The following is a 25,804-nucleotide window of genomic DNA, read 5'->3' on the forward strand; positions in this document are numbered from 1 at the left end:
CCAGACACTAGTTTTCATTTATCTTAGGTGTGTAAGTAGAACTATTAGGTCATATGGTAAGTTCGGGTTTTTAAGGAACTACAGAACACTTTCAAAGTGCCAGCAGCATTTTACATTCACGAGCAAAGCATTAAGAGTTCCAGTTTTTCCACATCCGCATTAACACTTGGTATATCAGTTGCTTTTAGATTATAGCCATCCTAGTAGGTGTGTGATGTTACCTCATTTTGGTTTTAATTTGTATTTCCCTAATGACTACTTGATATTAAGTATATTCTCATGTGTTTATTAGCCATATGTATATCTTCTTTGGTGAAATTTCTATATTTGTTTTCCCTATTTTCAAATCCTTTATTATTGGGTTGAAGGAGTTCTTTATATATTCTAAATACAAGTCCCTTATCGGGTCTATGATTTATGAATATTTTCTCCTGGCCTGTGGCTTGTTTGTTTTTTTTCCCTTATAGTATCTTTTGAAAAGCAGAAGTTTTTATAAGTTCAAAATCTGAGGAAGTTTAATTTATTATTTTTTATGAGTTATATTTTGGTATCATATCTAAGAACTCTTTACCAAAACCTAGATCATAAATATTATCTACTGTGTTTTGTTATGGAAGTTTTATGATTTTACCTCTACATTTAGGTATGATTCATTCTGAGTTCATATTTGTGTATGGTATGTGGTAAGGATCTAAGTTCATTTTTCGGCATATGGATATCTAATTTCCCAGCAGCACTTGTTGAAAACACTGTCCTTTCCCCCATTGAAATGCCTTGGACCTTTCTCAAAAATCAATTGAGCATAAAGTAAGCATTTATTAATAGACTTTATATTCTGTTCCATTGATCCATATATCTGTTTTTTTTTACATTAGAACCCTGCTGTTTTGAATACTGTATCCTTATCATAAATTTGAAAATTACAACATTGTCCTTTATTTGGATCATCTGTAAATTCTCTCAGCAATTTTTTTTTTTTTTTAGTTTTCTTGCCCTTCCTTTGTTAAATATATTCTTAACTTTTTATTCTTTTCGATGATATTGTGAATGGAATTTCTTTTTGTGAATGGAATTCTTAATGTAATTTTCAAATTATTTATTGCTGGTATAAAGAATAACTGAGTTTTGTCAGAAAACTGACTTTTGCATATTGATTTTGTATTCTTCAACCTAGATGAAACTTCTAGAATTTGGGGGGGAGTAAAACCTTTAGAATTTTCTTCTCTCTTTTTTTCAAGTAGCCTCCATGCCCAGCATGGAGCCCAGTGCAGAGCTTGAACTCAGGACCCTGAGATCGAGAATTAGATGCTTAACCAACTGAGCCACCCAGGCACTCCTACAATTTTCTAATACAAGAGATTTCATCCATGAATAAAGATAGAAAAAAAAAAAGATACTTTACATCTCTCTATCCAATATTCATGCCATTCATTTCTTTTCTTGCTTTACCACAGTGGCTATAACCACCTGTACTGTGTTTAATAGGAGTGGTAAGGAAAACTAGATTTTTTTTTTAAAGATTGTTGTCGCTGCTATTTTTTGTTTGTTCATTTGGTTTTGTTTCATTTTATTTTGTTTGTAATAGATATTTGTCTGAACTTAGTTTGCAGAATCTATCTCCCCTTCAGTATATACACGCTGATATCTGTTCTTTTTTTAATTCTTATTTTTGCTTTATATTAGACTTGCTTCCTAGAAAATCAACCCTTTGCTACATAGTTTAATGGTCAGAGGTTTTACTCAATTGTCTGAAGCCAGTAACGCTCTGTGGATGGATCTGTGTGTGAGTTGCAGTGTATTCAAAATTCATGCAGTTTTCATGTCTTCCCCCAGCTTTTAATTTTTGACTAGGCTTTCCTGGGACTTCTGTGCCAGCACTTAGCCTTCCAGAACAGAAGCATGTGCCAGGGATTCATCTAGTCTCTCAGTGGCTCTTTCATTTCCAAGATCTCCCTATCAAATTTCTAGCTAGTCCACTGGTCTGTTGCTCACCCCAAGTGAGATCACAATTTCAATTTGGTAGGGCCATAGGCTTTTATGGTTAATTTCCCACCGAATTTGTTTTATTTGCTGACAATACCATTGCACAGGAGCTTTTATCCTACTCTTAATCAAAGTCAGGCCCTTCTAGCTGTGAAGCTGTGGGGTTTTACAGCCAGTCCCACCCTGGAAGCACTACTCTCCATTCTGAGCTGCCTGCCACAGATTGTCACTGCTCTTACCTGTAGTTCAGCAGTTTTTCATAAATAAACACTTCTCAGTTTGTTGTTTGCCTTTGGTTGATTTCTGGAGTGCTGGGATGGTTGTACTTGACAATTCTGTTGACTTTTATAGCTGTATCTGAGATTTGCGAGCCTCTTTACCTGCCGTCACTGGAAGTCCACCCTGGGTTCTTTTGTGTAAACCACAAACCCTTTTTGGAACAAGCTGAAATAGTCAACATATAAATACAGAATAAGGTAAAATAGAAAAATTAAAGCAAGAATAAAGGAAATATAAAAATAAGACATAAATTCCTTATGGAGCAATAATAATTTTTAACTCCTGTGACAGATTTTTTCCAGTATGCCCAGGGATGGAAGTTGTCTTGGTCTTTCAATAGACTTTTACTCTGTCAGAAAATACAAAAATCCAAGTCACCCTTGTCACTGAGGTACAAAATAAATGGGGAAAAAAAAAAAAAGGTAAGTATGTATCAGACCAAAAAAAATTAGAGCAAGTTGGATCAAAACGCTACCCTGGGATCCTTTTTGTTTCATTTTATTTTGTTTTCGCCCAAAGGTCAGATTCCAACACTTATACAACTTTAGACTGTAGGAATGCTTTAGAAAATGTGCAGTGATAAAACTGCCAGATTGAAGGTTTCTTAAGTGCTACTGTCCAAAATCACTAGGCATGCTTGAAACTAGTAATTCTTGTCAGAATATACACTCTCAGTGTGTGACTTTTATCTGCAGGTGGCAGAGCATATGTTTTAGCACCAAAAAGTGTAAGGTGGCAGAGAGAGGATATTTAATGTGTTGTAACCTATTTTTATTTTTAATTTTTTTCTTATAGCTGATTAGTTCCGGTCAAAAGCAGGCTATCTAAAATAGTTTCAGATCTTAAGGGCTATGTTTACATTAGGAAAAAAAAGGTTCCAAATATAATTGTGTCATTTGTTTTTATTTAACACATGAATCAAGGTTATTGGACCAGCATCTCCAATAAAAGAAAAATACAGTGGCATTTTAGGTAACTGAAGTCCAAAGACTGAGCTCTTCTCTTCAAATGAATTTTCTGGCTAAATTATATTTAACCCCTTAAAAACAATCACCTTTGTTTTTATCCTTATAATATAACAATTCATTTTCCTGCTGGAGGAAATAGCGACTTAGGTATAGCTAGCAATTATATGTAGCAAGTGAATATCTTAGTATTTCCTGACTCATGTACTTCTTATTACATGATTCAAAGTTATCATTCTATGCATTAATCATAATTAAGGCCTTAGCTGAGGACAAGAGTTACAAATTCAAACCCCAACTGATTGGTGGCATGCAGGAATGCAAGCACAGCATTGTCAGATTTTCCAGTTTTCTCAAAAAAGTCAGACATCTGTATCTTTATTTGAAATCTCTCTAGTTTTAGGCATTGCAACTAACTTAGGTTTTAAAACTATTATACAGGTCGAATAAAATAACTACCACCCAAGTCAAGCCCACAGGCAGCCAATTTGCGACCTCCATTTAGGAAGAATAGTCAGAGCCTGTTCTGATGACCTCTGCCTGATTTCCTATCATGTATCTCTTGCTGACAAAAGAATATATGTATATAACATGCTCCCCAAATGATTGGCTTCGTTATTTCACTGTAGAATGCTGAGGTAATGTGTTTAAATGGGAAATGCACTGACCTAGGCATCCAAAACCTTGATTCTGTGGTTAATAATATTCTTTAAGCTCTTCCTGTGTAAGGCCTTTGGATATAGTAACTCATTTGATTCTATTTTGGATCTGCCTTTTTAAAGTTTTATAATGTTAGGTCAATCATTTAAGTTCTGTAGATCTTTTTACTTGAAATATTGTAAGATTTGGGATATATAACTGGACTAGACAATCTGTAAGAACTCTTTCAGCATGAAAATTCTTTCATTTGGAAAATACGAGGTTATTTCAGTGAAATAAAAATAATTGTCTCCAAGTAGACTATAATGTTAATTTACATAATTCTAATGTTAATTTCTATGAGTTTATGGCATATGACACAATAGAAGTAAAGGTATATAATCTTCAATTCACTTACATTCTTTCAACAAGTATCATGCATGCCATGAAGGTTTCCGTTAAGTTGAGAAAGAATTTTAGTATCCAATGACCTTGGGATTTAAAAGACCAGAACACTATTCTAAAGGAGCTCAGGATCTCACTGAGGGAAGTATGTCATGCAACTAAAATTTAAATTAGAGCAGAAAATAAGTACCCAGATGAAGGTTATACACAGCAAGGCTCTAAGTATCCCAAGGCTAGCAGAATGCATGTATATATCTGATGTGTCTATGAAAGATGAGGCTTGAAAAAAGGGGAAGATTTGAATTGGAAGATACAGAGGATCATTTAAGAGATAAAAATATCTCAAAGAAAAAAAAAATCTCAAAGTCAAAAATTAGAAACTTAACACACCAAAAAAGTGGAAGGCACATTGCCCTTATAATGCTTATAGAATAGTGAGAAATTCTACGTAAAAGCCAATTTCACATATTATAATGCTTTTTCTAACTTTTAGGAAGGTTAATAATTATAAAGAAGGATGTATCCCAATACAGCTCTTGTGACTTTGACAGAAAACACAAATACTTGAGATGCAGTTGTTAAATTCTTTGGTTTGCAGCTAACTCTCAAGTGGTTCAGGAAAATAATGTACATAAAAGCAGTGAATCTCCTGCAGCAAAAATGTTAACAATTATTGAATCTGATAGAAGAGTATATGGACAATCGTACTATTGCAACTCTTCCAGGTTTAATTTTCTTTTTACAGTAAAAGTTGGGGAAGGAATAAAAGAATGGAGAAAAGATTAAAGAAAAGTCTCCAAATAATTTAAAGATTAAAGAATAAACCTAGCAAATACTTAGAATTGAGCCTGAATGAAAATACAGAAACTTTTTGGTATAGCTAGATTGCCAAACAAAAGTGTATGCCTTTAAATGCTTATGTTAAAGAAGAATAAATGCTAAAAATTAATGAATTTTTTAATTAAATATAAAATATATTAAAAGTCATTTGATATAGCAATTACAGTATAGATATATAATTAGACATTTTATGTATATTTGGTAAACTTCAAGTTTCTCAAATCTTAGCAAGTAGATCTTGCATTGTGTCTGTGGGCAGGAAAAAACCTACTGCCTTTGCACATCAAGAAGGGTAAATACAGGGATCCCTGGGTGGCTCAGCAGTTTGGCGCCTGCTTTTGGCCCAGGGCGCGATCCTGGAGCCCCAGGATCGAGTCCCACGTCAGGCTCCCGGCATGGAGCCTGCTTCTCCCTCCTCCTGTGTCTCTGCCTCTCTCTCTCTGTCTATCATAAATAAATAAATAAATCTTTTTTTTTTTTTTTTTTTTTTTTAAAAAGGTGAATACAGGGGCAGCCTGGGTGGCTCAGCGGTTTTAGTGCTGCCTTCAGTCCAGGACCTGATCCTGGAGATCCCAGGATTGAGTCCCACGTCGGGTTCCTTGCATGGAGCCTGCTTCTCCCTCTGCCTGTGTCTCTGCCTCTCTCTCTCTCTCTCTCTCTCTCTCTCTCTCTCTGTCTCTCATGAATAAATAAATAAAATCTTTTTTTTTTTTTTTTTAAAGTAAATACAGGAGCGCCTGGCTGGCTCAATCAGAAGAGCATGTGAGTCTTGATCTTAGAGTCATGAGTTTGAGCCCTCTGTTGGGTATAGAGATTACTTATATAAATAAAATTTTATTTAAAAAGAAGGACAAGGGCAGCCTGGGTGGCTTAGCAGTTTAGCGCCGCCTTCAGCCCAGGGCGTGCTCCTGGAGACCCGGAATGGAGTCCCACGTCAGACTCCCTGCATGGAGCCTGCTTCTCCATCTGCCTGTGTCTCTGCCTCTCTCTCTCTCTCTCTCTCTCTCTCTCTCATGAATAAATAAATAAAATATTTTTTAAAATAAATAAAAAGAAGGACAAATTAAAAGCAATAAATGCTTTGATTTTTGACATTTAGATCTCTACATTTTGGTCAGATTTTGTTCATTTATCTAAAACAAAGCAGAGTTGCTTAGCTTCTATTGAATTTTGAGCAAAGTAAGTTTATTCTATTTGTCCTTGTCTTGTTTAGCCAGAATCATAAGCATGTACCTATAATAATATTCTTAACTATCTAGAGGATTGAATAATTTCCCACTTCAGTGAGACACAGCCTAATCAAACAGACATAGAAATTTCATGAGTTTAAAAAAAGCACCTATGGCAATATCCAATTTTTTGTTTCTGTAGGAATTTGTTTCACTAATGTCTTTCTTCACCAGAATTGTAATAAATAAAATGAAAAAGAATTCTACCACATTTTTAATTGAAGTATAATTCATATAACATAAAATTAGCCATGGTAACCATTTTATAGTCTACAATTTAGTGACCTACAGTACATTCACAATTTTATGCAACCATCACCACTATCTAATTCCAGAAAATTTTCATCACTCCAAAAGAAACACCATACCCACTAAGCAGTTATTGTCAATTTTACCTTCCCTCCCTGCCCCCAGCCCCTGGCAACCACTAATCTGCTTTTGTCTCTATAGATTTGCCTATTCTGGACATTTCATATAAGTAGAATCATAAAGTATATAGCATCTTGCATCTAGTTTCTTGCATGTAGCATAATGTTTTCAGGGTTTAGCCATGCTGTGGCGTGTATCAGTTCTTCATTCCTTTTTATTGCCCGATAATATTCTCTTGTATGAATATACCACATTTTGTTTATCCATTCATCCATCAGTGGACATTTGAATGGTTTCTACTTTTTAAGCCGTTATGAATAATGCTGGTATGAATATTCATGTACAAGTTTTTGTTTAAACACCTGCTTTCCGTTTTCTTGGTTGGATACCTAGGAGAACTGCTGGGTCATGTAGTAATTTTATGTTTAACTTTTTGAAGAATCACTAAACTTGTTCTGGCCACATTTTTTCTTAAGATTTTATTTATTAATTCATGAGAAACACACACAGAGAGAGAGAGAGGCAGAGATACCAGCAGAGGGAGAAGCAGCCTCCCTGCGGCAAGCCAGATGCAGAACACCATCCTAGGACCCCTGGATCACAACCTGAGCCAAAGGCAAATGCTCAGCCACTGAGCCAGCCAGGTGCCCCTTTCTGGCCACATTTTTAGTGTAGGCTTTTGAGGCCAGTTTGTGGAGAAGAGAAATTTAGAAAGTGAAAACTTTCAACCGCCCCCCCCCCCCACACACACACACAATTTGGCACTGATGTCAATTACAGAGTAATCTGAGTTGAGTCTTTTTTTTTTTTTTTTTTGAGTCTCTCTTTTGAGGTAAGCGTTCCTCTGCCAGCTGAATTGAGTTTTTGCTGGAGGGCTTTTATTCTATGGTCTCTGACCCAAGTTGCATAATTGAAGAATATGTGGATGAAGGGGGGTGTAACTAGAGTAGGAGCTTTTGCAATATTTTTTCCCTAATTTTTGTCTTCAGTTAAAGAGGACAATTGCTTTACCTTTCAGTTTAGAAGCATAGTAATCTGAAAGTTTCACACCCTCATCTAATACACTTTAAAATAGTTTTAAATTTGGAGTGCTATCTTCCTAGTACTCATTAAGTGTTTTAAATTTTCTGGTGTGTCTCTGAAAAAAAAAATCAACAAATCTCCACTAGAATCCATGCCAGAATATTTCTCAACAACTCCTAGCCCTCCACATTTAAAATGTTTGTGTTACTAAAATTTCTCTGAAGTTTGAGAATTTCTTGAGAAACTACAATATTGGACCTTTTAGAAAACTAAATGGTTTACATATATGCTTTGAGGTTTTGGCCTATGGTTAGCTTTCCCCATGGAGCTGAAATATTTTATACTTGGAATTAGGCCCAATCTCTGACTTGCATGCATTCAACTTATGTTGCATGCATCCAAGTCCTGGCATTTGAATGGTCTTTTTCCTTCATCTGAATATTTTCTAACTTGAAGAAAAATAACACTTTCCATTTAAGACTTGACTCTCTCTCCTCTCCTTCCCCTCTTCACCCATAAGCAGATGTCTTCATACCATGTACCTGCAATGCTATGAGGAGAGAGAGCATCTTGGTATTTTCCAACTCAGAAGGATTACCCTTAAATACCCTCTGGCCTAGAAATCCATGGAAGAGCTGCAGGAAATTCCATAAACCCTTTGAAATTCTGTGCTGAATAGGAGTTAATGGAGAGGGGAATCATGGCTTTTATCATATTCTCAAACTGGTATATGATCCCCCAAAAGTGAATATCCGGTAGTTCTAACAATGCCTGAAAACAAAAGGGATGGATGGTGTGTGCTTAAGTCATGAGTATTTTTCAGTCACACTCTCCACTGCAAAGTCAGAGAAATAGCAGTGCTAACTGGCAAAGAATCCATGGGTGCTGGGTTTGTAAAGTCACACCGAAAGTCACACTGTTTACCTGGGCAGAAATAATCCCTTTTGCATACTGGCTTTTCCCATCATCTCATATTTACAGAACTTGTCATTTTTAGAAAGAAAACAGACCTTTAAGGAAGCTCATTGTTCTCTTTAGTATTTTGTTAATCTTCAACTATATGCTTGTCCCTTAGCTGATGTCCTGCACCTTCCTTAAAGCTATTTTGTGGACATCACTACAATCAGATGGTACTGAGTGGAGGAATAGCTTAGTTCATTGCTTCTGGGCCTTGGATTTTCCTAGGAGATGCTATCCAAAGCCCACCAGCCATCTAACCTTAGAGCTACGGACAGACCTCCGATGCAGCGGCTGACAGGGAGCTGTTTTCAAGGGTGAATCAAGGGCAGATGCTTATGGTGCTGAAGGTGGTTTCTAGGAATGGATCAAGGTGGATGGGAATGTTAGGGCACTGAGGGCACCTGACTGCTTCCGGAGGTGGAATCGCCAGAGGTGAGGGCGAATGGAAGAGCGTAACGCTGTTATCCCCGCTCACACTGTGACGGCCCCTTCTACCCCGAGGCCTCTAGTACTTGTATAGAGTACCTTCTCCAGCCACCAAATTATTTCTTTTGACTATTTGATCATATTGTTCAGTTCCTTGAAATAGTTTTAACTTCCATCTGCCCCCTTACTGATTTCCAAAAGCCACTTGTCATCCCAAATAAATATTGAAACATTTTTCAGTTTTAGTTTCTGCGCTGTGGTCCTCATAAACAAGTTCCAATTCTATAAGCCAAGTTACAGAAGTGACAGTCTTAAGGGAAAAAAAAAAAGTGAGAAGCAGGAAGAATTGTTAGCTATTTTTTTTAACTATTATGTCAAGGGAAGAAGAGAACTAACCTCGTTTGCACACCTGCTATGTGCCATTCACTTTATGTGTATCATCTCATTTACCCCTCATGATACACCTTTGTAGTGAGTGTTAGATATTTTGTACAGATGAAGAAACCAAAGTTCACATAGTTTGTGAGAAAGTTGGAATCCTAACGCTGATCTGATAGTTCTGAACTACCCTGCTTCCCCTACACCCACCAGAGACCAGCAGCAGTAGCAGCGTTTCCTGAAGGCTTGTGGTGGCAGTAGCCTCGTGGAACAGGGCCAGGGGATTTGTTCTCAAGCTGCATTGTTTGCTTACAAATATGTTGTATGGGTACCTGGGTGGCTCAGTCAGCTAAGCGTCTGCCTTCAGCTCAGGTCATAATCCCAGGGTCCTGTGATTGAGCCCCGCCTCAGGATCCCTGCTCAGCAGCTAGTCGGCTTTTCCCTCTGTGCCCACCTGCTGGTGCATGTCCACGTTCTCTCTCACTCTCTCAAAAGAATAAATAAACTCTTATATGTATATTGTTAATGCATGTAGGTTAAGTTGAGGGAAAAGCTAATCTAACTTATAAGGACACTAAAGTCCCTGCACAAGTGCAAGCTTGTCCTTGGTGCTTCCCCTGAAGGACTATATGGGACTGAGTAGAATGGAAATGAAATAGGCAGCTAATAAATGGGTCAATTTTAATTTCCAGTTTTTGGGTTTTGCTTAAATTATTGATGTTTTTCTTTATTGCAGTGAAATGTCACAAATAAAAATGCAGAGAATTTATTACAATTTTAACATGGTGGAATGTAGAGCAAACAAATGGTGAAAAAATCTAAGGATTAATATTTAAATAATGAAAAGGTTAAAATAAACTTGAAAATGTCCTTGAACTTAGACAAAAACATATACTACAGATAGAAGTCCAAATCCCCTTTGATACTTCCATCTGGGAATCCCAGGAAATAAAAGGAGCATGTTAAGAAGGAAACCTTAGAGCAACAGTGGATTGAAAGTTAATAGAATCGGGATGCCTGGGTGGCTCAGCAGTTGAGCATCGACCTTCAGCTCAGGGTATGATTCCAGGATCAGGGATCGAGTCCCACATCGGGCTCCCTGCATGGAGCCTGCTTCTCCCTCTGCCTGTGTCTCTGCCTCTCTCTCTCTGTGTCTCTCATGAATAAATAAATAAAATCTTTAAAAAAAAAAAAAAAAGTAGAATCAAGTCTTTCTCCCACTCCACCCCTACCCAGCCCAAACCTACCCCATTCCACTAGCAGTTCTGGCTCGTTCCTTCCCTCATTTAAAAAATATTTACCGAGTCCTCCTATATGTCAGACACTACTCTAGATGCTAGAGATTTGGCAGTGATAAGGATAAACAATATTCCTGTTGCATCAAGCTTAAATTTTAGAAGTGAAAATAGATAAGAGGTATAGGCAAATTATATATATGTTACATACAGATATAAGTGTCTACCTCTTATATATATATAAAAGTGTTATAATAGAGGAACGCCTGGGTGGTGCAGTTGATTAAGCTTTGGATTCTTGGTTTTGGCTCAGGTGATGGTCTTGGAGTCATGATATCGAGCCTGCCTTGGTTCTCTACTTAGCCGGGAGTCTGCTTGAGACTTTCCCTCTCCTTCTGCCCCTCCCTCCTATACACGGGCTTACTCTCTTGCTCTCTCTCTCTCAAACAAATAAATAAAATATTTTTTTTTTTAAGTGTTACAATAGGGCAGCCCGGGTGGCTCAGTCCAGGGGGTGATCCTGGAGACCCAGGATCAAGTCCCGGGTCGGGCTCCCTGCATGGAGCCTGCTTCTCCCTCTGCCTGTGTCTCTGCCTGTGTGTGTGTGTGTGTGTGTGTGTCTCTCATGAATAAATAAAATATTTAAAATAAATAAAGTGTTATAATACATATAACATGTTTTAGATGGTGTTAAGATAAAAATTAAGTAGATTGAAGGGTGAGAGAGTGCAGATGAGGGTTCAGAGGTGTACTTTTTAATGATTTTATTTATTTGTTTATTAGAGAGAGAGCATGTGCACAAGTAGGGGATGATAGTGAGGGGGAAGGAGGGATAAGCAGACTCCACACTGAGTGCTAAGCCCCACTGGAGACTCTAGAGGGGGCTCCACACGGGACTCAGTCTCACCACCCTGAGATCCTGACCTAAGCTGAACCCCAGTCTGTGGCTTAACCGACTGCACTACCCAAGTGCCCCAGGTGTACTTTTGATGGGATGTTCAGGAAAGACCTCTAAGAAGCTCCTTGTCACTGAACCTTTTGGGGACTCAGTCTCTTTACACATAAAATGAGACCATTGCTAGGTTATCACTAAATGTCTGCAAAAATCTCTGCTTTCTGTAAGGACACATCTTTGGGTCAAATAATCTTTTGTATGTACAAATTATGGTCTTTGTTGTTCATTGATCTCAAAATATAATAAGAATGTTCATTGATTTCCAAGGTTAATTCCATGTTACATTTGAGGAATTTAAACTGTTAAATGCCTTCCCAAAGGTTGCATAATACTAAAAGAAGGATTAGGGCTCTCAATTCCTGCCATTCTCAGTCTGAAATTCCTCCTCACTGTATGATATAATAAGAAGTGGAATTGAAATGTCAGGGCAATTCAAATTACATTAAAGATGTGTAAGCTATGATAGACTAAAATATTTTACAAATAAGGAATTGGATAAGTATATCCCACCGTACTCATTTATAGCAGGCAAGTAAACCATGTGATATGCTTTGAACCAGTAAAATAGCAAATCTCCCCCAAGAAAATCTATAATTTTAATCAAAAGTTTGTTTCAGTCATTGAAATTCTGTTATTGCTGCTTACAAACAGTAAAGTCAATCAAAACATCAGTAGCTTTGCAAAATCAATATTTTTAATATGTTTGCATTGCAGTACTGCAGATTTTTGGCTAATGGATCGCACCCATATTGATTTCCATGGGAAATGTTAGTCTGATACTGAAATAATTAAAAAAAAACACACACAGGGATTATTGGTTTGGAATTTTGAAGGAGATAGAAGTATAAAAATTGGTTATTGACTAAATTGCTTGGGGTGAGTGAACCTTGGGCACTTGCAATAAACTTGTAGCACTTAGTCATTACTGAATACTACCTTAGTCCCTTAAACTGAAAATCAATCAATAACTTATTATAACAATGCAAATTGTGGTGAAATAACAGACTAGGCCTATAAGAATCACATTTTATCAAAACAGATACGCATAAGCGTATGGGCGTATTGAAAACGTCTACTAAAACTTAGTGACCAATTATGACTGAGATTTCTGCTGAAGATAGTTTGAATAGCATTTTTAAAGAGATCAACTGCTACAAAATAACATTTAAAAAGAAGCATACAATCATTCTGTGAATAATAATGAAAGTGCAAACACTACACGTCAACTGACAGATTCTGTTACTTTGATTTGGAGCAAAATTACAATTGTTACTCTGTTCTCAAAGCATTGGAATGAGGTATGCAAACTTAGATAAAAACTCATTCCCAGCAATATGAATCTAATGCATATTACATTTCTCTTCTTTTTTAGCCTTTAGTTAGGAAAGTCATATTTTCATCTAAGAAAGTTTACTCTGTGTTTTCATTTGGTTATCATTATAAATTTATGAATTCTTTATCTCAGAGGCAATCTCTGTTTTAAAGAGCACATTTTTTAATGTTTCAATATAGGTTCAAACTGCTATAATAGTACTTAGAAATAGAATTTACCTATTTTGTTGCATATTTTTATTTACTTGATTTTTAAAATTGTGTCATTTCTATGTTATGGAAACATTTATGTGCTCTGAGAGGAATATAGGATTAAAAGATAAAACAGTAAATTAGTTATCACAACTGTTAATTTCTATTGCCATCTCTGTGAGCCTAGTCAATATTTTTCTTTGATAATAAGTTGAGCCCTCTTTATAAGTAGAGGATTGATCAAGATTCCTTTCACTGCATGAGATAGTAAAGTTATATCATACCATGGTCAGTCCTTTTCACTTTGATGTTAATCTTTGCTCACTATTTTTGCCAAATTTCTTTCACCCTGTTCTGACTTCTATTTATCTTTTATCATTGTAACTAACATTACCCCCAAATTCTGTTGATAGAATCTTTTTTCTTCTTATTCAGTTTTAAATTTATACCCGAGTGTGACTTTTTTCAAACATTCTGTATCTCCCCCATCAGTTGACTATTAGGACATTGTGTTTTGATGGATCCAGCCTTCAAAATGATTTATGAGACATGAAGTTTCAAAGTTATCTAATGTTATGTACATCATACCTGAAAATAATCAGGTTATACAGTAAAGATATTTACATGTAAGCTGTATAAATATTCATGCAGTTTTTGCTACATCAATGAATGACTTTCTGCTATGGATATTAGAAAATTATCCTTTCGGTGGTCTTTAAAATGATAGGATTCTAATTCCCTGGCCTGCCATTCCCATATTTTCATATACCATTGCTCTTTCTATTGTTTATGCCTTTCTGAGAATTCCAGTGGAATTTGTATCACTTATCATTGTCAGAGAATGTTATTTCTTCAACAGATAGAATTTGTGCAGTCCCCATTTAGACTTTCCAGTTATCTAACTAATCTGGAATCTGTGCATGATAAAAATGGGAAATCATCAGGTCTTAGAAATCAAGCAGAGCAAATACAGAGTTCTGCAAGGTTCCACAGTCCACTCTCATATTCACATGTATGTCTGCTCAGAGTCCTTCTGGAGTTTTCTTTTTTTTTTTTTTTTAAGATTTTATTTATTAATGCGAGACACAGAGAAAGAGAGAGAGGCAGAGATATAGGCAGAGGGAGAAGCAGTCTCCATGCAGGGAGCCTGATGTGGGACTAGATCCCAGGACTCCAGGATCACGCCCTGAGCCAAAGGCAGATGCTTAACCACTGAGTCACCCAGGGATCCCTCTTTCAGATTTTTCTTCCAGTCACTAGTGCAACTTCTACTCAGAATGGTTACCATCTGACAACTCTCTGAAAGAAATCATGTAATTTGGATTTGGTCCAGAACATCTGACTCCTCACTGTGAAGGTAGTAGAAGGACAAATATTTAAGATTTATGTATGGACCCTCATCATTTGGCAAAATCTGTTGCACCCAATAGATAGCACTCAAATTAGAAGAGGTTATTCTCCAGTTATTGAGAATGTCAGAAGACAGAAGGAAGAAAGGATTCCAAAGAGCTGCCCCTAGTGCAAACTTTTTATATGAATGGGCTGGTGAATCCCAATGTCAGAAGTTCATACCACAGTATGAACAAGATGGTTTGATTTTAATTTTTAGACGAAACAGACTTTGTTCATTCTAGATCATGCTGATAAAAACTTATTCTACAATCAAACTATTTAGATAGTCCATACCAAGCCTTACTTATAAGCAGCTGGAAAATACCCAGAGGTCGCTATTCATTAACAAATTATTTTATAGGCATGCTGCTCAGAGAGTATGCAAAATAGTGGTTAAGAGCACAGACTCTGGACCCATACTGCCTGGGTTCATGTCCTTTCTCTTGCTACTTTCTGTCTCTGTGAATTTGGACAAGTTGCCTAACTGCTCTGGATTTTCATTCCTTCACTTATAAAATGATGATAATAATAGGGCATCCTCATAGGGTTTTGTGAGGATTAAATTTATGTGAAGCATTTATTACTTGATTCTATGTATTAACTGGCTTTATGTCTATGCTATTGGGAGCAGAAATGAAAGACTTTCAGTCTCCAATAGCTTTCTCTCTAAAATCCCATTCCTTTGGTCTGGGAGAGGTGCTTCTATCATCTGCCCCCATGGTTCCCGTTACCCTTAAGCATAGTATATATTACTCGTGTAGTATCTATTTACTTATCTCTCCTATCTCCATTAAAGTGTAAGCTTCAGGGGACCCCTGGGTGGCTCAGCGGTTTAGTTCCTGCCTTCGGCCCAGGGCGTAATCCTGGGGTCCCGGAATTGGGTCCCACGTCGGGCTCCTTGGATGGAGCCTGCTTCTCCCTCTGCTTGTGTCTCTGCCTCTCTTTCTCTCTCTCTCTGTCTCTCATGAATAAATAAATAAAATCTTTTTTAAAATAAATAAAGTGTAAGCTTCATGAGGACAAAAACTGTCTTTTCATTATTATTGTTTCAATGCCTAGCATATAGCTTATACTGTATAAATAATTATTAGGTCACTGTTAAATGAAATAATATAAGAAGTATCAAAAATGTTAGAGTATTCCTTCATAGAGTTTTGCTTTAACCAGGTTACCATCCTGGTTTCATAGAGACTGACCGGCAATGAATGATTGATTTCAACTTCTTTGCACTGGACTCTACCTAGAATATTCTACTCTTAGAGATCCACAGAGCTCACCCCGTTGTCTCCTTTAGGTCTTTATTTAGATGTCACTTCAATTCCTGTCCTGACTACATCATCTAAAATTGCATCTTTGTCCCTTCTCTGTTCTGTTTTGTCTTTCAGTCACATTTGTGATAGTCCAACCCTCTAGATTTTGAGTGATTTGTTATGTTTATAATTTGTTACTGGCCTCCTCTGCCTCCCACTGGAATGTAAGCTTTGTTGGTTTTGTTCAGATATATCTCCAAGCATCTGGAGTGGTGCCTAGCACAAAGTAGGCAGGCATTTTTTAAATACCTGTTCAATTCATTAACAACTTCAGTGCATTGGTGCTACCAATTTAGAAATAAGTGAAAGCAAAATTACTGTTCAAGGAAAATCAAAAAGAATTAGAAACAATAAATGTCTGCTATGTGCTTTTGACTGTGCCAAATATACATACTTCACCTCCCTGAGCCCTTTAACCCATTCTCCAAATTCTAAAATTCATCCTTACCAAAATATTCCCCCAAGGGCCACCCTGAGGAATGTATTGCAAGTTATTTCATAAAATAATACACATCTGAGATTATGTCTTTAAATAGGGGATTCTAAAAATAAATAAATAAATAAATAAATAAATAAATAAATAAATAGGGGATTCTAGTGTTGGAGGCATTGTTTTAAATGATTAAGCCCTAAAGCAAACTGCTTCTTTAAGTATGTGAATATGAACTTTCCATAGAACGTGAATGGGAATCTCTGCAAGGTTTTAATTAAGTGTAATTAAAATATCTATATTAAAATATGTTTTATTCTACCAGCTTAGTAGGGGTTTTATTTTAATAAAAAAGTTTATTTTTTACATGCTACAGCATAAAATGCTACATTGCACCAGTGTCAGCAGGGAAAATGTGGCATGCTGAAGTAATAGGAAACAATGTGATTTATAAATTAATTGCCTGCATTATTTTTGTTAAACATTTTTTTCATTAGGATTAAACTTTCACTGGGATGTTTAATTGAATTCATTATCTAGGCATCACAAGAGCAAAAGAATTGAACAAGAAAATTATATAGGAAGTAGAAAAGAGTTGTTTGTGAGGCACATATTAAAAAATACAGACTCTATCTAACATGCATGAGGTGAGATTTTCACTCGGCTTGCTATTTATAGGATTATTTACCTACTTAAATGCTGGTGTTATAAAATGATTTAAGTAAGCTTACATTAATAAGAAGGAAATTTGTGAGGCAATCATTTGAGCAACCAACTCTTGGTTTGGGTTCAAGTCGTGATCTCAGGGTCATGATCTCAGGATCATGGGATGGAGCCTTAAGTCAGGATCTGCACTCAGTGCAGAGTATGCATAAGATTCTCTCTCCTCCCTCTGTCCCTCCTGCTCATGCTCTCTTTCTCTCTCTAAAATAATTTTTCTAAAAAATTAGAAGTAAAGTTTTAAAAGATTTTAAGAAGGCAAATGATTGGTTACTTAGATGGGCAAGACAGCCAGGTACTATATACCAAAACAAGGTAATTCCGAAGTGTTTGTATAGAGAAGAGATATACAGAAAATACCATAACCCAAAGGAAGATCAAACAAATGAGAGAACCAGTAGTTATTAGGATAAATGAGGAGAAACTATCTCATAGTATAAAATTTGAAAAAGAATGCATATAAATGAATAAGAGCTAAATAAATATGAAAATAGAAAGATGGATGATCCTTTTTCTCAATATGATAGGAACATCTAACCAAACTTATTTTATTTTTTTAAGTAGGCTCCAACATGGGGCTTAAACTCACAACCCTGCAAGACCTGAGCTGAGATTAAGAGTCAGGTGCTTAACCGACTGAGCCATCCAGATGCCCCAAACTGGTATTTTTAAATGAGAATAATTTGAAGAGAAGAGAGCCATGGGCATGTCAGGCATTATACTATTTTTTTTTAATTCAGATTTCCCCATCAAAAACAAAAACACCTCTCCGTTGTCTCACCACTGCATTCCCCATATTATTAGTCTCTCTGCCAGCAGTAAAATGTAAATATTACCTAGAATGAGTAGCGTATTGAAATAATGACACCCCCATCCATGCAACAGTATTTACTGAGCATTTACTGCATATATAACATATTCTGCTGTTAGTAGAAGAATAAAGGCCAGTAGAAAGGAGATAAAAATTTGCAAATTTGATAACTAAAGGAGAAAGAAATAAGGTTCACAAGGGAAATATTGGTAAAAAGTAATAGAGAAATTTGGAAGAGAGTGTGATTCTATATAATTACAAGATCCAACAGAACATTCAGGGATTGAGGACAGGAAATCCATTAAACTGATCCTTGAGAGATGGGTAGGATTTAAAGAGTTCTAGAAGGAAGAATAATATTTCAACTAGGATTGTCAACATGAATAAGAGAGTAGTAGTATAGAATATGTTACATAAACATTAACAGTAACAAGAAGGGAGTTTCATAGGCACATGATGGGTGTGAATGGAGAAAAAGAAAAAAAGGTATAGGTAGTAATGAGATGACAGAGAACATTAAATCATGGACTAAGGAGTTTTGTGAATGTGAGTGTATGTGAGAGCTTCTTTAAGCCCTCGGGATCAGAGGTTTCTAAGGGAGGAAATAAACTATCAGCACTAATACTTCAGAAAGATTGATCCAACAACTGAGGAAAACATATTAAGGAAAGGCTGAAGATAGGGAACATGCAGTTCAAAGGTCATTATAGTCCCTGCAAAAGGTAATTAGGCCTAACTGCCAGTGTCAAGAGTGAAAGAGAAGAAAGGATAGAATCCAAAGGCTTACGGCATAGAATCTACGGGACTTGGCCGTGAGAGTCATCTTCAGGTTTTTCTTCAAACACATCAATTAGTTATGTAGTGGACTCATGGAAAGAATGGAACTCAGGACAGGGAGGTTTCAATGGAGGTTCAGGAAAGACTTTGTGTATGGGAGATGCTTGCAAGTCGAGATATTGCAGTGCTAAACCAAGAGCAGCTTGAAGACACTGGGCATTGGAAAGGTTGATAAAGGATGAACGGAAATTAAACTACTTGAATCCAAAATTTACAAATTTTTAAGTTCTTTCACGATTCAGGTGATCTTGCCCTCTTCTAAGATTACTAAACCTTTAGGATACTTCCTTCTAGAAGCAAACAATTGGTTTTGCAAGTCAAAGGAGGTAACATAGATTGAGAGATGGTTAACATGGGAATAATCTAATTTTGGTGAGGAACGTGTGGAGCAGAAGTAAATCTAAGTCTTGACAATTTCTTTTGATTGGACACCACAGTGATAACATTCCAGCTATGTCCATTTAGGAATAAGTGCTGCCAATTGCAATCTATGTATTACTACACAATAATCATTCTGAGATGTTTGCACTTACTTTTTGACTCCATGTTCCCTTCCAAGTATCCTTTCTTAGAAGGATCCCTTCTTAGGAAATTAAACTGCTTAGTCTATTTGTTGTTTACATGGTAGTTTTGTGTCTTCTTCCACCCAGGGAGTAAGCGCATTTGAAGGAAGAATAGGCTTTTGAAAAGTCCCTCAAGCATTTGACTTTTTTTAATGATGATTTTGAAACTTAAGAAAAAAAGGAAAAACACTAAATCAAGAAAAAAGTCAGGCTGTTACACTGGCTTGTGAGGGGCATTGTTCTTTAGTCTCCCAAACCACTTCCAAGTAATGCTCAAAAGGTCTTCACAACACTATGCACAGGCTCGAGTTTCTGTCAGTTTTAGTGTTCTGGTGATATCTCTCTGGGTAAGAAACCATCCAAAAACTTAGTTGCCTAAAAACAATGATTTATTATCTTTCGTGGTTCCATAGGTTGGCTGAGCTTCGCCAGGAGGTTCTTGCCTGGGATCTCTCATATAGTTAGTCAGATTCCAAGTGGAGCTGGACTCCTGGGAAAGGTTAGTGAGCTGGACACCTCAACTGACTCATTCACATGGCTGGCAGTCAGTGTTAGCTATTGGCTGGAAATTCAGCTTGGACTGAGGACTAGACATGGCCTCTCCATATGGCGGGCTTAAACCAGCATGTGCTGAGTTCTAAGAGGGAGCATCCAAGGAACATATAAGTACTTCAAGAATCCCAAAGGGTCACTGCAAAACTTATGACTTAGCCTCAGAAGTCAGGCAGCATCACTTCCACTATGTTCTTTTTTTCTTTTTTTTTTTAATTTAAATTCTATTTGTAGTACATATAGTACATCATTAGCTCCAGATTCGTCTTCAGTAATTTATCAGTTGCATATAACACTCAGTGCTCATCACATCACGTGCCGTCCTTAATGCCCGTCACCCAGTTACCCCATCTTCCCACCCACCTCCCCTTCAGCAACCCTCATTTTGTTTCCCAGAGTTAAGATTCTCTCATGATGGGGCACCTGGAAGACTCGTGGTTGAGCATCTATCTTTGAGCTCAGGTCACAATCTTGGGGTCCTGGGAGCAAGTCCTGCATTGGGCTTCCCGCAGGGAGTCTGCTTCTCCCTCTGCCTGTGTCTCTGCCTCTCTCTATGTGTCTCTCATGAATGAATGAATGAATGAATGAATGAATGAATGAATGAATAAATAAATAAATAAATAAATAAAATCTTTAAAAAAAATAGATTCTCTCATAGTTTGTCTTCCTGTCTGATTTTTCCCCATTCACTTTCCCCTCCTTCCCTTATGGTCCTTTGCACTATTTCTTCTATTCTGCATGTAAGTGAAACCATATGATAATTGTCTTTCTCTGATTGACTTATTTCACTTAACATAATAGCCTGCAGTTCCAGCCACATCTATGTAAATGGTCAGTATCCATCCTTTCTGATGGCTGAGTAATATTCCATTATATATATACACCACATCTCCTTTACCCATTTATCTATCGAAGGACATCTTGGTTCCTTCTACAGTTTAGCTGTGGACATTGTGGACAATGCTGCTGTGAACATTGGGGTGCAGGTCCTATCATTTCACTACATCTTTATCTTTGGGGTAAATACCCAGTAGTGCAATTGAAAGGTCATAGGAGGGCGGCCCGGTGGCGCAGCGGTTTAGCGCCGTCTGCAGTTCTGGGTGTGATCCTGGAGACCTGGGATCGAGTCCCACGTCGGGCTCCCTGCATGGAGCTGCTTCTCCCTCTGCCTGTGTCTCTGCCTCTCTCTCTGTCTCTCATGAATAAATAAATAAAATCTTAAAAAAAAAAAAAATGAAAGGTCATAGGGTAACTGTATTTTTAACTTCTTGAGGAACCTCCACAGTTTTCCAGAGTGGCTGTACCAGCTTGCATCCCCACCAGCAGTGTAAAAGGGTTCCCTCTTTTCCACATCCTCGCCAACATTTGATTCCTGTCTTGTTATTTTTAACCATTCTAACTGATGCAAAGTGGTATCTCGTTGTGGTTTTGATTTGTATTTTCCTGATGATGAGTGAAGTAGAACATTTTTTCATGTGTCTCTTTGTCGTTTGTTTGTCTTCTTTGGAGAAATATCTTTCATATCTAATGCCCATTTCTTGTTCACAAAGAAAGTCATAAGGCTAACCTACATTCAGGTGGAAGAAGCTATTCAAAGGCATTAATACCATGAAGCATGACTTATGATGGGGACGGACAGGAGTTGGGGAGAGAAAGTGTCTGTCTTTGGGAACTAGCTACCACACTCGGTAAAACAATAAAGCTGGATCATCAGGGAGAAAATAGACCCGTATCCAGTAGGTGCAGGTATTACTAAATGATGTTTCTAATGAAGTTGATGGTACTCATTAACTCCCTTCCTTTCAGAGAAGTTACCAGTGTTTCATTCAATTCTGATTTCAGATTCTAGATCTCTTTTCCTGGTTTCATTTCTTTAAGGTTCCTCAGATCCTTTATCAGTAGACCTAAATGTCTCCATAGGTAGCTAGACTTGATAATAGATGAAACATTTCTCACGCTGTACTGTTCTCCTTACCCCTTTGCCTCTGGTCCTTCCACAAGGCATAGACAAGGGACCATTTTATCTGCAAGGTTTATCCAGCTAGTATTCATTTAAGTACTGAATGCTCATCACAAGTGGCACAAAGAAGCATATACCAGCTTCTACTCTTAAGGTACAAACCAACCAAGAGGAGAAAAAGGCCTATATTGGCTAAGGTGAAGCTAAACTGCTCTAACAAAATGACCACAGGTATATAAAAGATAAGAAGTTTATTTATTTCACACATAGCACTCCAATGTGGGCGTTCCAGTTGGGCACATGGCTCTGCCCCATACAACTTTGTTCGGGGACTAGGTCTTTTCCATTCTGTTTCTCTGCTGTCACCCAGGCAGTATTTTTACCTCCCTGGTCACAGCTTGGTTGCATGTTCATCACTATTCTGGATCACAGGAAGAGGGGTTCCTTAAGGAACTGGCCAGAGATGACACCAATCAACCCCACACTCAGTCAAATGACCACACCTAACTGCAAGAAGGTTGGGAGATGTAATGTATTGAGCATTTATGTACTTGGTTACAATTGTTTAAGCAGTGGTTTTCATGAACAGTTAGCAGTCTCCAAACCACATGTATATAAATTATTACAGAGCAATGAGATAAGTGTTATACTAGAAAAACATAACAAAGTTCTATGAATGCATGGTGAGGGAGTCACCTGCTTATCTTGAGTGTTTAGAGATGGTTTTCCTAGGAAGTAAAATTTGAACTATTTCCAGAAGTAATGACTTGAAAAAAAAATAGGGCATTCTATGCAGAAAAATAAGGTCATATGTGCAGGTACAGAATACAGAACAGTGTGACAGGTTCGGGGAATGGCAGGAACTTAGTATGGCTGAGCACAAGAGCCAGTGGGATGAAGTGTTATAGGAAATGAGGTCCGAAGATACTGGGCTTTCTGCTAAGAAGTAGCTTGGATTTTATCCTTTTGGGGTAATGGGAGCCATCAGAAGTTTTTAAGTTTGGGACTAGCATGATCAGATTGATCTTGGCCTATAAAAGATATAGAACTCACACATAACACTCCAATGTGGGCATGGTGGTATGAGGATACACTAGAGGAAAAGAAATTAAACAAGAAGAGACTAGTTAGGAGTAAATTCAGGGGTATGTGATGAGGATTACACCAGAGTGGTGAAGATGTAGGAGGAAGGAATGGATTGCCCAGCAACAGAGTACAAGTTGCCTCTTAGGTAGGAGAGTTGAGAAAGAGAGATGAGTGCTTCCTACTTTTGTAAGGTGGATAATTGGTATACCATTAACCCATACAAGTCCAAGAGGAGAAAACAAGTTCCTAGGGAAGGATTTTTCCTTGCTTTTTGGACGTAATTTTGGGTATCTACCAGATACCTACTTTTCTGACCCATTTTTGCTGGGTTGACAGGGAAAGAGCAGAGGGTGAGTCTATGGACTAACTTGACGCCAAATAAATAGCTTTATTTTTTAATTTTGTGAGCAGACCTCTAGGAAAATGCTGTGTCTTAGCAATCTGGGGAACCAATTGGCCTAGTCTAGTCTGTAACAGGAAAACTTTCAATCATCGCCCCTTTTACAATGCTAGCATAAGGCACACAGTGCCCTGGCTTTTGACACAATACTCATTCACTTATGTTCAAGCACTGTGCACTGCCCTGTGCCAGATTCTGTTCTAAGTGCCAAGGATACAACTCTATTTTTATTAAAGATTCTATTTATTTATTCATGAGAGACACACACAGAGAGAGGAAGAGACAGAAGCAGAAGGAGAAGCAGGATCCATTCAGGGAGACCAATGTGAGATTCGATCCGGGGACCACGGGATCATGCTCTCAGCCAAAGGCAGATGCCCAACCACTGAGCCACCCAGGTGTCCCTGGATACAACTCTAAAACAACAAATACAGTCTCTGCTCTTAAGCTAAGGCCTGAAAAATGTAAGGGTTAGCCATTTCTGGTTGGGGAGGGTAGGGTTATATGTAGGGGGAAAGGGTGGAGGAACAGAAGGTAGTTTCCCAGGTTCTAGGCAGAGACAAAGCAAGAGAATATATGGGAAACTTGAAGACTGAAGAAAACCCAATATTGGTGGACAGTAGAGTAGTACATAAAAAGATATCAGGCTGGAAAGATAAGCAGGAGTGAAATTACAGAGAGCCTCCACAACCTCGTAAAAGAACTTGGAGGGATCCCTGGGTGGCACAGCGGTTTAGCACCTGCCTTTGGCCCAGGGCGCAATCCTGGAGACCCGGGATCGAATCCCACGTCGGGCTCCTGGTGCATGGAGCCTGCTTCTCCCTCTGCCTATGTCTCTGCCTCTCTCTCTCTCTCTCTGTGTGTGACTATCATAAATAAATTAAAAAGAACTTGGAAAGAAGGTTCTTAAAAAGGGTATATAATATGATTCCGTTTGCATTTTCAGTGAATATTCTAGCTGTGATAAGGAGAATGTATTAGAGATGACAAGACTAAAGCAAGACTAGTTAGGTTATAATGACCTGGATGAGGGCAGTGGAGATGGAGAAAATATTTTGATATGAGAAAAGTCAGCAGGACCTGAATTGATGGGTTGTAAGATAGAAAGCATCAAGGGTGACGGCCAGGTTTTTGGTTTGGGCAATTATATGGATGTTCTATCATCAACAGAAAAAATGAAGACCAGAAGAGAAGCATGTCTGTTGGGGGAGTGATGAGTTCGATTTTGATATGCTGAGTTTGTGATACCTATAAGATTCCAAGCACAAATGAACAGTAAGATATTAAATATATTGACTGAAGCTCAAGTGATGTGCAAGTGATAGGACTGATGAAGTCACCTTACGAGGACGTGTTCAGTGAAAAGCACAGCATTTGGTGGCTGTGCAGGAAGACCCTTGAAGAGCTACCACCAAAGAATGAAGTGAAAAACCAGAAAAATGAAAGCCAGAGGAAATGCTCTGAGTCAGAGGATGATATCTAAACTGTTAGATCAGAAAAGTGATGTGATGACCAGAGCTAAATATTAAGAATGGTTAGTTGAAGTAGAGTAGAGGAGGTTATTGAAGATCAAGGAATGGTGAGGTCAGAGTATTGGATAGGTTATTCGTGTCCATGTTAGCGTCTCCCAGCTTGAGTGAAGTTAGGTGAGAGTACAGTGAAGAAAATCATCCTTTGAACATGTGGGTCTTTTCTCACCAACACCTTTGGGAGTCTTCCTATTCCTTTAAGAGACTCAATTCAGTTGCTAAAAAATAAAAAGTCCGTTTATTGAAAATCAGTATCAAAGTCAGAATCAAGCCATCTGCCCTTTCTGCCCTTCTTGCTTCTGGGGAAGTATTCTTGTTTCAGGGGTTTTGGGTATGGAGAAGCAACTGATCAAGAATGTAAAGCCCTTATTAGCTCAGTGCCTAACATATATCAATAGTCCATTATAGTAATTATTATATCAGAGGGAGATGATTTATATGTGTTTCAAAATTGATGTTTGTTGGGGCACTTGGGTGGCTCAGTCAGTTAAGCATCTGACTTCAGCTCAGGTCGTGATCTCGGGGTCCTGGAATCATGTACCACCCCACGTCAGCAGGAAATCTGCTCTGCCTCTGCCCTTCCCCCATGCTCTCTCTCAAATAAATAAAATATTTTTAAAAGTTAAAAATAATAAAATAAAATTGGGGTTTGCTTAGTATTCGTTTCAAATTTTAGGTCTGGAATTTCAACAATTCTGATCCAGTATAAAAATGACCAAGTTGTTTAAGCATGAGCTTTCTAGAATCCCCAAGAGGAATAGGAATGCATCTGAGAAGCAATTAGAGCCCCATTTTCAAGCCTAAAGTATAAAAAGAGACAAGGAAAGAAGCAACTAGGAGGAAGTTTTTAGATTTTAGGTAAGAGAAGGAATACCTGTTAGTTTTCTTTCCTCTCACCTTGGCACCCTTGCTTTCTCTGAATCTGGGTGAGGGTCAAGAATCTGCATTTTTAACAAGTACTCCTGGTTAGTCTGCAGGTCTTTCTTCAGTACATTTGCGGGAAA

At 37.7% G+C, this 25,804-nt stretch overlaps 1 protein-coding gene across 16 annotated transcripts in view; it reads left to right on the top strand.

Annotated features, from left to right (window-relative positions):
* ARB2A (ARB2 cotranscriptional regulator A) overlaps nt 1-25,804 on the top strand; it is a 419,471-nt gene that overhangs the window by 320,579 nt on the left and 73,088 nt on the right. Inside the window, exon 11 of one of the 16 annotated variants that reach the window (XM_077864531.1) lies at nt 24,442-24,500. The exons of the other annotated variants lie outside the window; for them this stretch is intronic. Within the exon in view, the coding sequence (XP_077720657.1) occupies nt 24,442-24,485 (44 nt within the window). The 3' untranslated portion in view covers nt 24,486-24,500. Of the gene's footprint in view, nt 1-24,441; nt 24,501-25,804 lie in introns of those variants that run through there. 16 annotated transcript variants of the gene reach the window in all.

The sequence above is a fragment of the Canis aureus genome, chromosome 2 (assembly GCF_053574225.1).
Source record: "Canis aureus isolate CA01 chromosome 2, VMU_Caureus_v.1.0, whole genome shotgun sequence".
Lineage (NCBI taxonomy): Eukaryota > Metazoa > Chordata > Mammalia > Carnivora > Canidae > Canis > Canis aureus.